We start from the raw sequence: 13433 nt of genomic DNA, 5'->3' as shown, positions 1-13433 counted from the left end.
TTGCGCTACTTTGAAGATAAGCAGTTATGATTTTCAAGTGTGGTGGGAGATAGAGAACATACAGACACTTGACAAAAAAAATGCAAAAATCATCTAAGCTTGTGCCTCAACCACAGCGAACAAAGGTGGTGACACCTCTATATGAATAAGCTGTTTACTGTAAACCATTATCAAAAACCTCGAGGTCATAAATGGAATAATAAGCAATTCTATCTATACCTGCTTTCCACTCAGGCCTGTTGAACAGTCAATTTGGCACATAGGGGTTATACAAACATCTATGATTTGCTTGATTCATGTTAAATACACTAGAAAAAAAAAAGTCATCCACAAGCATGAAGATTGCCCGTATAGGAGTACAGTCAAATAAGTTCTCAGCACCGCGGGGGGGGGGAACTGTCATGAGTGGGAAACACATCAGGGGCGTCTAAGAGGCTTGTCGTGAAAAGGCATAAACATTATCTGAAACAACTGCGTAGAGGCGACAAGAGAGGTCCTTCCCTCACTTTGTGTGTCGTAACAGCGAGGTGGGAAACCCTGCACGGCAATTTTATATTGTTGTCATCAGGCTGATTAGGTTTCCCTCTGAAATTCCCACACCAGTTCAACTAAGTGCATCACGGCCATACGGAAAATGTTAGTATTCCCAATAAATTTTGGTGCCTGTCAAAGTGCTGGTTCCAGCCAAGTATTGCACTCAATTTTGCCACAATTTTGCCGCGATTACCGGATCATCAGCTCCAAACAAATTGACAGAAATCTTTATCTATTCATTTATTAGTAAGCCCAACCCTACGATCAATAAACACACACAGAAATCCCTATTTTTAAGGAGCATTTTAAAAATAAAAACTTTTATCTGCGCAAGGTAAGAAGCCATAACGTCAAACCAAGATTTGGCAACCAATCTAATTTAAACGCTGATAAACCAATTTAACATGTTAGAAAAGTAAGAGAATATAATCGTATAACATCTCCTAACTACAAAGAGACCAGATTGTTACCATTCCGGGACGGAAGTTGGTATTTTATTTTATTTTTTTATTTTATTTATTTTTTTGAATGCCGTTTGTTACTAAAAGCTAATTAAGTGCATTTTGTTAATTATGTAAACTGCCATATTGGATTATATAAATCTCTGTCCTTCTGTGAGTTTTCTTTGCAAGAATCTCTGAATTCAGCTGTAATTTGATCCAGTGGACGCAGGCGATAACTGTGTAACAGTTTAGCAGGATGGTTTTTGTGGCCGGGGCAGTGATGGGCAGGCGCCTCAGGCAATGACGGGCTTCTATTCGCAACCCTGACAGCTACACACAAATAAGCTAGTCCGTCAGCCAACCGAATGAGCACCTAAGACTGAAACAACACAATGGCTCAGGTCAGTGGCTATCATGTTACAAGTTCATATTCTTTAAGCTTTAATTTATTCATATCTGGAAAAGAAGTTTTTTTTTTTTTTCCAACTTCGTTTCTTAGACAAAGTTAGCTCCAAATAAGTCCTGATTTATGACTGTTTCATAGCAATAAAGACCTAATGAAATGATTACTGTCAGTTCATTTAAATTTACTGCTGAGGGAGGCAAGAAGTCCGTGAGACGCATTTAGTTGACCTTCAAACAGGCTGAAGAAAATCAATAAGATCAAATAAGCAAACGAAGATGTGTGGGGCTTCTTGGCAGATAAACGCTGAGACGACCATACATACATCCCAGAGTGTCGTGGAAATATTTGACTCACCTGAAAAAGGTCACAAAGAACTGCACAAGGTCCATGATGCTGTTGTGCTGGGAAAAGGCAATCTAGTGGGAGCGAGGGAGGGAAGAAAATCATTACACAGATATCGAAACATCCATTAGGAAATCTACATCTCCAAAATGTCATTGTTACCAATATATTACAATGTATTTCAAGTAAAACTGGAGCTTAAAATTAGATGAGAAATGGCAAGAAGCAAGACCGACAAATATGTCACGAAGCTGGCTGGGGCATAAACATAAAACAGTGTTAAAACCAAAATAACTTCTATTTCCAAAATGGCAGAATAATGTGGAATAGTGTGTCTCTAATCAACTCAAATGTCTTCAAGAAAAGCTTCTGAAGACTTGGCATCATCATCTGGGTTTTTCCAAATTGTTTCAAGGCATAGTAATCTTACTCGATGTAAACTTTGAAGAAAGTAATGAAAAATTGTGAGAGAGTTCAAAAGAGCTCAGCAGTTAACTGCGTTAACAACTGATTCATTAGTAACTACGCGTTTGTTTGTTTTTTCCTGATGGGGAAAAGGAGAATTTGAGGGAGATGTTGTTTACTTTTGGATGGAAGTGGATGACACACCCAACAACTGATGGTAGCACAGTGTTGACGTTAACAGTTCATAATCGTTATTAAGCATGTCTGTGGTTCAGAAATAATGGGCCCGGGGCATATTTCTGCTTTTGTGGAAAAAAAAAAACGGGGAAGGGGGTTGGGGGGGGGGCTAGGGTAGTTCTGTGACAGGCCACATCACAGTGACATCATTATCTACTGTAGACGCTTCGGAGGCATTCTGCCCCGAAAGCATTTAGACAGACATACAATATCAACAGCAGCCCAGTCCCTCCAGGGCAACACGATGGGTTGTGCAACGGAGCACGAGTTGTGTTAAGAGATTGATTTGTCGTTGCACGTTTGTCGCTTTGAATGCGGATGAGGAGCAAATACAAATTTATTTCGGTACAGATTGAACCAAAACGTGAACGCAACAATCTATTAATGCAGCAAGTGTGTGAAGTACCCCTTTCCTGGGAGGGTAGGCAGCCAGAGAAAAGAAAAAAACAACATTCTTAACCTTGCTAGGCTTAGAGTTAGGCCAAAGTTATTCACACACATATAACGTTGTGAATTAATAGCCATTAACAATGTTCTATATTACAGCTACATCACGATAAATCAGAATAGTGTCAAAAACTTCATTTGGTTAGGTAGCTCAACTGAAAATGTGAAACTCCTATTCAAGTCATTTCATTTCAAAATTTCATTATTTTCTTAATATATGTGTACAATTTTGATTACTGCTTACAGCACAGGAAAACAAAATTCACCATCTCTAGAAACTATATTGTTACATAATTAATAAACGATGAAAATATTTTTTCTATGTATACATTAGGCAGGAATTTGCCCTCTCAAAAGTATTTTCCAAAGTGTTTCATGAATCTAATGTATGAATACATAAATAAATGAACATTTCTACCATATTATAATTCAGGTAGATGAACATGATGTACCGGTTTGCCCGAAGCTTTTACAATCTTTTAGAATGTTGCAAAAGATTGCATTTACTCAAAACTGTCAAAGAAGCTCAGAGATAGGAATACTGTACAATGACAACCACAAACTCAAAATTTGGCCATGGAATGAGAAATTGGGTCTTAACTGCTAGTTAGCAAACTGAAGCACACACACTGGGGACAAGGAAGTGAACTTCAACTCCAAAACCTTCATAAAAGTCTACCACCTTTCAGCATTGTATCTTTTCAAATAAAAAAAAAAAAAAAGAAAACGTCGCTGATGTGAGACGGGATGTGCAGTGACATGGCAAACACAATTCGCAACACCTCCCAATGACGTGTTGCTGATTTTCTAATAAGGGGGAATGAGGTAGATTTAGTGTCGGTGCTCCTCGGTTTTCGTGTAATGTGGGGTCAAAGTAATATGTTCAGGGTTAATTCAGTTTCAAGACGTCTATTGCGGCTCAATGGAATCGTTTGAGAAACTCTGAAAACATTCAGAGTTAGCGTACGTTTCTTAAGATGGAGCACTCGTAACAATTCCAGTGAACGCTTAAAGGACTCTGCAAAATAAGTTCTGTTTTTTTTCCCCCACTTTTTAAAGGCAATTAGTAAGTTTGGCGCTTTCGAAAGCTTTAAATTGGATTTTACTTCAGCTGCAGCCGCATACAGGCATGCAAGAAAAACAGAGCCCTTATCTGATTCTCGAAGCGGCTTTAACAGCTCATGCCGGTCCATAAATAAGCTATTGTTTGCCAGGGAATTTAATAGAAAACTATTATTGGAACACCTCTATAGATGAGCTGACCCTAAACATACTACTCCACTACGGTCCACCAATCTACCATGTGGAACAGAGGGCTGCGACAAATATGAAAATCAATACAAGATAAGCCAAAATGATTTGCAAAAAGAGAAGAAAGTTTGTCCCCAATAGAAAAATACAGTTTAACATCACACAGACGCTACAACTAGCAAATATCACCAATAAATAACCAGATAAATGGAATTTTACTTGCATATCATGTCACACAAAAGTAGGTGTCAACACATCACATATATTTATACATAGTTTGACTTAAAAGATTTAAATGCCTGTAAAGACAAATGTCTTAGTTTTGACCCCGGAATGGATTATTTCTATTGGCATTATTTCTTATGGGAAAATTCCGCTTTTGCGTTCCACTATACTATAATGAGCAAATAATATGAAACCCTGAACATATCGGACGGTTAACAAGTTGTTCTTTTGCAAATCACGGCACCAGTGCATATTCAATCTAGTTTTTAAAAAGTCAACTTCAAATCAGCCTGAGCAATATAGGGTTAAAAAAACGGCGTTCCAATGCAAGGGCTTTATTGTGTTATCGAGCCAAATTGGATTGCTCCAAGGTCACCATGACAAACGGCCATACCTGAATCTTGATGGGCCACGAGAAGTTACTGACGTAGACATAAAAGGTGATGTTGGGGTTGCTCCTGAAGGTGAACTTCTCACAGGAGAAGCTGTCTCTGTATTCCTTGATGTTGGTCTTGGACACGATGGGCACCTCCTCACCTGAGATGGTACCAGCTGTTGGCCCAAAGAGTGCACATTTACACATTTTGGAGATGACAGCAGCATATGTTTGTATCAGAAACAGATAAGCATTTGTAAGTATGTAAAACCAGTTTAAAGCTTGCCTAACTGATTTAGCTTTAATTATAAATTATATCTTGGATACCCAAGCTATTGCTCATTCAGTTTGGGAACCCTTGGTATACGGCTTAAGCTAATACATGATATATTTTAGTACATCTGGGTCCAGGAAAGAAAGTAAACTTTGTCATAAGTCAAGACTGAAAATAATTTTTGATCATTCATTCAATCCATTTGAATTTTAAATGGAATAAAGTCAGTTTTGTTTGCATCCATTTGTTAGAAATACCCCAAAAATATATTTTAAATGATGCTTTGTTTTGTTTTTTTTTTTTTAAATTACTGTAAGCGGATACAAGCGGCCAAAATGAGTTTCCTCCGCAGGGTGTCCGGGCTCTCCCTTAGAGATAGGGTGAGAAGCTCGGTCATCCGGGAGGATCTCAGAGTAGAGCCGTTGCTCCTTCACATCGAGAGGAGCCAGATGAGGTGGCTGGGGCATCTGATTCGGATGCCTCCCGGACGCCTACCTGGTGAGGTGTTCCGGGCACGTCCCACCGGGAGGAGACCCCGGGGACGACCCAGGACACGCTGGTGAGACTACATCCTTCGGCTGGCCTGGGAACGCCTCGGGATCCCCCCGGAAGAGATGGATGAAGTGGCTGGGGAAAGGGAAGTCTGGGCATCCCTGCTAAAGCTACTGCCCCCGCGACCCGACCCCGGATAAGCAGTAGAAGATGGATGGATGGAATTACTGTATTAGTTTAAGAATGTGCTAATAGTTGTGTCCATCATAACGACATGAACACAAAACAATTTCCAGGCATCCAAGCTCTGGCAAACAGTCCACTTTACATATAATAAAATGTTTCCAGTCATTTCATATTCACGCTCGTGTCAATGGCCTCAAGTCATTGACATTCCAACCCACCGCTGGGAAACAAAAGAACAGAAAATGACAGCTTGAGTGTGGCGACGTGAGCGTGTTTATCTTAATTGAAATCGCCCTCCTACACCACCACCACAACCACCACCTCCAGCCAAAGGCGCTTAAGGCTCTTGTCAATTGTGAAGAGGCTCCACCGTGACTTCAGAAACACAATATCTTTAGGGGGAGGGAAAGCACCCAACTTCAAATTTTAATGACAGGTCTCTGAAAAAAGGTAAAGGTGGCTGCGGGTTGATGGTTTTATTTATTTTTGTTTTAGCAGTGGGGGGGAAGTCAGGTGTTGTGTGGCTGGAGAAGGTGGCGGAGGACTTGAGTGGAGGAGGAGATAGGAAGTGCAGGAGATAAACACACAAGGACTAGATGGATGCAGTGTCCTTGGGTGTCTTTAAGTGACCTGCAATATCCGCTACACAATGTCGCACGCATGCTGACAACCCTCACCTACCCGCAAATATTTCTGGAGAACCTAAACTATTGGCACACTATTCACACCTAGCTGTGTGCTTTTTTTGTTGTTGTTGTTTTTTTGGCTTTTCTGTAACACCCCAAACGCCCTGCTCCTTCTAAGGCATCATGAACTTGCCATCTTGACAGCGAACAGCAGCGTAATAGAGGTCTTTCTTCCTTCAATTCTAAGACTGTGGGAGTGTGTAAGTACTTTTGTCCAGTGTTAGCTAGTGTTTCGCCATCCTGACCGGATACATTTTAAATTACATGTAAACCACGGTTAGTTTCATTTTATAATTGTTTGGCAGTTAATATTAAAAAATGAGATACATGATGTACTTCGGCCACACTGACAACATTTATTACCCCTCCTCAATGGTCATTAAAGTTAAGAGTGTTTTATTGTACAACGTATTAATATTGAACTGGCTAACTTCTGCGTATACTTGTACGCCAATTAATAATGTTAACATTTTAATTTAAAGATAGCCCGTACATTTACTAAAGATTTTATGACGACAGACGTTTTGAGTCTGGAACATTTTATTCCAAATGTAATTAATCTCATTGCGAAATTGTGTTCTATCAGCAGCAAGAACCACTAAAGTACTGCATAACTTAGACTAAATACCTGTCGATCCCACAGACCAGGTGATATTGAGGTTGAAGTTGTTGGAGGCATTAATAGACATGTCCAAGTTCTTGTTGGCCTGTGGACAAGAAACAAAGACGACGAGATATCAGGCAAAACCCCGCATGAAACAGAAGCTAGTGTACAGTATATGGTTAGCTTATGAAACTGCGTCATCAATCAGCAAGCCTAGAATACATTTGGAGCTGTTCTCCTGGAAAACAGTAACCGAGGCATCAAGTCGTCATCGATGCCGTTAAATAAGGCGATAATTGACTTGTGATTGCTGCACTCATGTCACCCAGCCCGAAGGGAGCTGGGCACAACATGAATCACATCAGAGTTGACAATTACTACTGAGTCACTTCTTTAAAAGCATGGTAAGTGTTGTAGATGACTTGCTTTGCATTACCTGTTCGGGTGAGGCCATGAAGTTGATGGCCGTGTAGTGATTATCGTCTTCCTGGATGAGACTAAAGGTGAATTGGTAGTCGATCAGCAGATTGTCTATTGGCGAAATGAAGAAGAAACATGATTACAAGGTTATGTATAAAGCCTTATGGTGTGATCACTATTTAGTGCACATTGCAAATAGAAAGTACGTAGTTAGAAATGACAACCTATTTATAAGCAAATGTAGACTGCAAATATCAAAACAATGGTCCAAGCAACAGTCTGACTGATGAAAACAAAGTGAAATCAAAACATGGATGTAATCAAATCCATTAGCTGCAATCAGGATGTCCAATTTTCTCATCAAGCTGAGTGCAAAAATGCAACTTTCACAACAGGTTCCAAAACTCTCAACAATGATTACTAAAGAATTGTATAATTTAATAACCATCTGCCACGTTGCTGCCATTTCTTCTTTTGTTTCGCGCAGTTGCTGACAAAGAGTATGATCACATGGGCAGACCAAACTTCCTTAATACATTTGATCAAATTCAAATATGAGCTTTGTTTGTCCATGAAGGTCTAAGAAATGTGCTTGGGATATATATAAAAAGTGTCAGGAGCAACACAAAGTACAGTATTGTTTTTTGTTTGCTACAATGCAGCAAGGTAAGGTATAATAAGGTCTAATTATTATCTATAATATATTGCATTTTAATCTTGTGGTGAACAAAAGTTGTCTTTTTAGTGCACTTTTGGAGAAAATCTTAAAATTGTAAGTCGCTTCTCTGTGGCTTTTGTTTCTCAGTCTGACCTTACAGTCTCTGGAGAGCCTTTCACTTACTGTTCATGCAATCAACTACAGCAGCACCATTGGGATGAAATGACGAATGCATTAAATTACATGCAAGTTATCTTGTTTTTTTGCTTGTAATGATCTTGACATTTTCAGTCCAGTTTACACCAGCCTGTTCGTAAAATGCCTTGTGATGTGAATGAACATTTTTAGGTTAGTGAAGGTAAAAAAATAAAAATAAATAAATCCTGCAACAGAATGACAGCTTGTGCTTGAGTATTGCCTTAGCTACAGTCATGAAGAGCGTTTCTAATGCTTTCAGTGCGTAACAGAGAGCTCAAGAGCAAGTGTCGGTGATGTGGTGAGGTTAAAACAAGCTCAGGGCCTGAATTTCCTGTCTTCTCATTGAGCTTGGCGTCACGCGATGGCATTTCAAAAGGGGAAAAAAGTTTGACCAAAGCTTTCGTCTGGAGCGGAGTGTGACATAGGGGGAATATATATGATTCACTGTGAAGGACAGTGTGGCTTACGCACATAAACACATAAGACAACAACAGTGATTGTATACATCCAAAGAGAGCACACTCCTCGCTCTCAACTTGACATTTCACTGACTCTAAATCACAGGTTCAAACACAAAGGCTGCAGGCCAGATCTGGCCCCTTTGGGCCATTTTATGTAGCCCGTGAAAGTTTGCCACTATTGCTTCTTGATTTCTGTTCAAATCTAGTGATACGATGATAATTAAATGAAGGGGCAATCATGTAATAAAATGATAGGACGATTATTAGGGGTGTAACGGTATTGAAGTATTTAGATTTTCCGATACATAACATTCAGTACGGTAGCGGCAGCCGTGTCCCAATGGTTAAGATCCTCGCCTGCCACCGTGGGGGGACCTAGGTTCAAGGCCCCGACCGGACCATCCGCCAACATCCCCCGGACTCGCGGCTGTGGTGTCCTTGAGCAAAACACTTGAGCGCTTCAGCTGCCCCCTGCTCCAGTGTGTTCCACTAACAAGTGTGTGTGTGTTCACTGTGAGGGGTAAAATGCAGAGAACAAATTTCATGTGCATGCATGCATGTTCATGACAAAGGTGATTCTTCTTCTACAGAGGTGTACTGAGTTCCCACAAAGAACATAAAGGGTAAGCTCTAGCTACACACGTACTTCGTAAATAGATTGCTAGCGGACATCATGGCTAATGATATACTGTTGCTGGTACGTCATACTTGTTACCTCATTTCAAAGGTGAATATCAGTGCAGCATGAACAACTGGTGTCCTACCATATAATGCAGACTGACCAAACTGTTACTGGTACTACCGGTATTCATTTCCTAAAAAGAATACACACTGTTAATGCTGCAATTTCCTAAAATGCAAACCTTTCAATTGTTATAGTTTATTTTATTGTATACATTACTTTATTTGAGAATCTTTCATACATTTGGATTTTCACCGTTGTATGCAGCCCTCTGAGCGCACCAATAACAACAAGGTGGCACATGATGAAAGCAACTTTGACACCCCTGCTCTAAATGAACGAAGGAGTAGGCGGGTGGTTGAGTGTGCACATAGCCCGGTGGAGAAGTTTTCCTCCTCCGTCCCCTTGATTAGCTCAGATCACTCACTCCTCGTGATGCGCTTGACATTTTCACGACAAGTCATTCTGTCAGTGAACAAGCGCGGCGGGTGGCAAAGCGTTAAGACGGCCCATCTGCCGCCGAGCTTGAGGCTTGAAGTAAAAGAGGAAGGAAAAAGCCAAGACGGAGCGGCCAGGAGCAATCAAGTACTGTATCAACTGCGCGTGCAAGTGCGGTGGAAAGTTACTCACAATAACAGGTTCCTCTTAGTGGATTGCCAAGGTAACGGTTTTCTGAATCACACCTGCAGTGAGGAAGAGAGATCAGAGAGCCAGCCAGTTAATTGGTTCATCAAAATCAACACAGTGACATCCAAGGTTAAAATATGGTCTGATCACAGAGGGAGCATCAAACATCAACGCACATTTAAATCCCATTAAACCTTAGCGTGGAAAACATAATCTTACAATGTCAAAGCCATGTGCCAATCCAGGTGAATTATAATATTAAAATGCACAGTATGTAAATAATCATGTTTCGGAGATAAACCACAAGTGAGCAAGTCGTCAAGGGCTGCATTAACCTTGTTTGGTATCGTGTTTAATAACTCTGAGGGTAGGATTTGATCATCAGAACCAGGGGTTGAAAATCCTTGCAGGGCTCCAAGCAAACTGTCTTTCATCTGCCATTTTGGAGGCGTTTCAAAAATGTACTTAAGCAGACGGGGATTTTGTTTGGGGGGGTGGGGAGGAGACGTGGGGGGTTCTCAACAGATGTGTTTCAAAGAAAAGCCAATGAATGTTTTTTTTAAAATAACTACCAGGAGTTAAATCTCAATTGAAGACAAATGCAATGGAAGCTCTAAAGTCCATTTATATTGATAGCATGTCACTTTATACTTGAATAAGAAAGGTTATTTTGACATTGACTTTACAGAAATAACCAGAAATAGACATTCAAAATTAAGTCCGAGTCAAGGACAATGGCCAAATGTCATTCTCCACAAAATATATTTGGCTTCTTGTGTTGAAACAAAAATATCTATATATGCACTTCTGCAGTATTCTGTTTATCTGTGCATTCTCAAACTAGGCTTTAAATTCAAGTTACTCGCTAAACACAATGAGGCAATAATAAGTCTGCAATTAACATATGGCCTGTGCGAAATGACTTAACTGAGGGCCAATTAATCTATGAACGCCATTAATGAGGGTTCTAACTCGGGGGCTAAAAATGGGGTGTAAGGGGGGAAAAAAAGGTGCCGGATGGGCAATTGCTTGGCCGTGTTCGCCTCAAGAGCTATTGTTGTTATTTGACAGACGTTCTCGTTTTCAAGCCTGCGGCGCCCGTGCCATCTCGCAAAAACAGACACACACACACACACACACACACACACCATCTGAACGGCAAAGATGGAAAGTGGCATGACTAAACGCCGTCCAGCGCGGTGCAAACAGTCTGAATGTGACTGAGACGGGCACGAAGACGATGACAGCAGCACTTGTAAGGTTTGTTTGCTATCAGAGAGAGAATGTCAGATCCTTTTAACCAGGCTATGAATGACAGGCAGAAATTAGCCACCGTGGATACTGTTACACTGCAGTTTAGGAAGTAAATTTTAACCCAAAAAAAAAAAAAAAAAACTAAATGTATTAAGCTTGCATTAATGGATAAAAGCTATAGTCATCAAGTTCTCCTCCAATCGTCAAAATGAGTTTGAGATGCGCGTCATTATCAGCCTCACTGATGAAGATGCACATTCCTAATGTAAAGCCTTAATTATGAGCAGGAACATATGGCAGTGTTTATTGGGATGCGGTGTTCTTCACCTGTAACCCCCCCGCACGTCCATTCATCGGACCCCCCATATGGACACGTTCATGCATTTAATGTTTCACAATACACTCCGAAGTCATAGCCATAACCTTGCTGCACTTTAACCTGGTAGATGGGTTATTATTATTATTTACCATACATGAATGCTACAATGTAGTAAGAGAGACCATTTAAGCTTGTGAATATCCATTATCACGATGCATTTGTGTCACGGTTGTTGTATTTTTATGAGTTGTTAGGACGATAACGCACAATCAAGGGGTCATAGAGGAGGAGATTGTGTGAAGGAGGGCGGACCACTGAGCTGAAGCGGTGACTGTTATTACACTGAAGGTGGCAGTTATGAACCATTAAGGGCAAGTGATGACTCTCTTGTATTTCTATAAAGCATATTAATAACCAAGAAGAACATTGGCTGCATCTCAGCAGAAACTAAACCATTTAGCAGCAAATCTACCATATTTCATCAAATAGTAACCGGTTAGGTGTTTTTTAAAGTCGTGCCCGGCAATTATTTGAGGCATGAAACCTATTATGGTTTCACAGTTAATACAAGTAGCTTTTGCTTTGATATGCATCCAGTCTATGCAATCCAAAGCAGAGCACAAATGTCCCCCCCTGATAGCTTTTCGCACCAGAGTGACAAATAGATTTTAACGGATGCACACTGTGGAATTAAATGCATGCTTTCAGAGTATTAAGTGACATGATCGAGTGTCACTTTGACACAATATCTAAGCAGCAAATCTACAAGGTCAAGCAAGCATCAGCGAGTGGATCGGAGTGATCTCAGATGCCTGGCTGTTTAACAAGCAAGGACAGGCGAAAAAGTGCTCTTTTATGCTCGTACAACTGTGGTGTTTCAGCGCACTCGCATTTGTAGTACAGACAAATACACGTGTATACGGTGGAGCGTATAATGCACCTGCTCTACGCTGTATCTTAATTTAATCTCCACCTGCATGAATGCGCGCACACACACACACACACCTCTACTGTGGTCCGTCATCATTACGCTGTATATTAATTTAATCAACATACACTTTATGCTTGTGCGCGCAGGTCAAAACTGAACACTAATGCCACATAAAAACAGAAGAAAATGAGGGATTGGAATCACAGAAAACAAAAAAATTACAAAGAAAAAAACTCTTTGATTGATTTATTCAAAGAGCCTAGCGACGATTGGTTTTGGCCAGCATTGGGGGAATCCCTGACTCTGCAAAACCATCACTTTTCACGACCCCAAAAAGAATAATAATAATTAATATTGCATCATCAGAGTGACCAAGCCATTTTCCACACTTAATATTGGTCAATAATTTTATTTATTTATTTATTTATTTTAAAAGACATAAGTGGGGACTAACCAAGAGTATGGATTTGTGAAAAAATATAAAATTGACCAAATTCGGACATACCAGGTTTTGTTTAGTATTGTTGATCCATGTACAGTTGTCACATACAATGCTGCTGCCTATTCTTGCTGCGTTTGGTTTACATTTACATCTGCATTGTATTCATAGTTTATACATTTATTTAATGTAGCGTTGTCACACCTGTGCCAATTGATTTGTCCACTGCTTGCATAAAGACTATTTACTGATACACGTGCAGATTTGCACGGTGGCCGACTGGTTAGAGCGTCAGCCTCACAGTTCTGAGGACCGGGGTTCAATCCCTGGCCCCGCCTGTGTGGAGTTTGCATGTTCTCCCCGTGCCTGCGGGGGTTTTATCCGGGCACTCCGGTTTCCTCCCACATCCAAAAACATGCATGAATTGGAGACTCTAAATTGCCCATGGGTGTGAATGTGAGTGCGAATGGTTATTTGTTTGTATGTGCCCTGCGATTGGCTGGCAACCAGTTCAGGGTGTACCCCGCCTCCTGCCT

At 40.5% G+C, this 13433-nt stretch overlaps 1 protein-coding gene across 2 annotated transcripts in view; it reads right to left on the bottom strand.

The window, feature by feature from the left end:
• Positions 1–13433, bottom strand: part of atrnl1b (attractin-like 1b) — a 53671-nt gene that overhangs the window by 11661 nt on the left and 28577 nt on the right. For both annotated transcript variants that reach the window (XM_061755482.1, XM_061755483.1), the window contains 5 exons: positions 9958–10010; positions 7345–7439; positions 6933–7011; positions 4685–4842; positions 1738–1799 (listed from right to left, as the gene is read on the bottom strand). In XM_061755482.1, coding sequence (XP_061611466.1) covers positions 1738–1799; positions 4685–4842; positions 6933–7011; positions 7345–7439; positions 9958–10010 — 447 coding nt within the window. The remainder of the gene's footprint in view (positions 1–1737; positions 1800–4684; positions 4843–6932; positions 7012–7344; positions 7440–9957; positions 10011–13433) is intronic.

The sequence above is a fragment of the Phyllopteryx taeniolatus genome, chromosome 19 (assembly GCF_024500385.1).
Source record: "Phyllopteryx taeniolatus isolate TA_2022b chromosome 19, UOR_Ptae_1.2, whole genome shotgun sequence".
NCBI classification, from domain to species: domain Eukaryota; kingdom Metazoa; phylum Chordata; class Actinopteri; order Syngnathiformes; family Syngnathidae; genus Phyllopteryx; species Phyllopteryx taeniolatus.
This window is presented reverse-complemented; position numbering and strand designations above follow the sequence as displayed.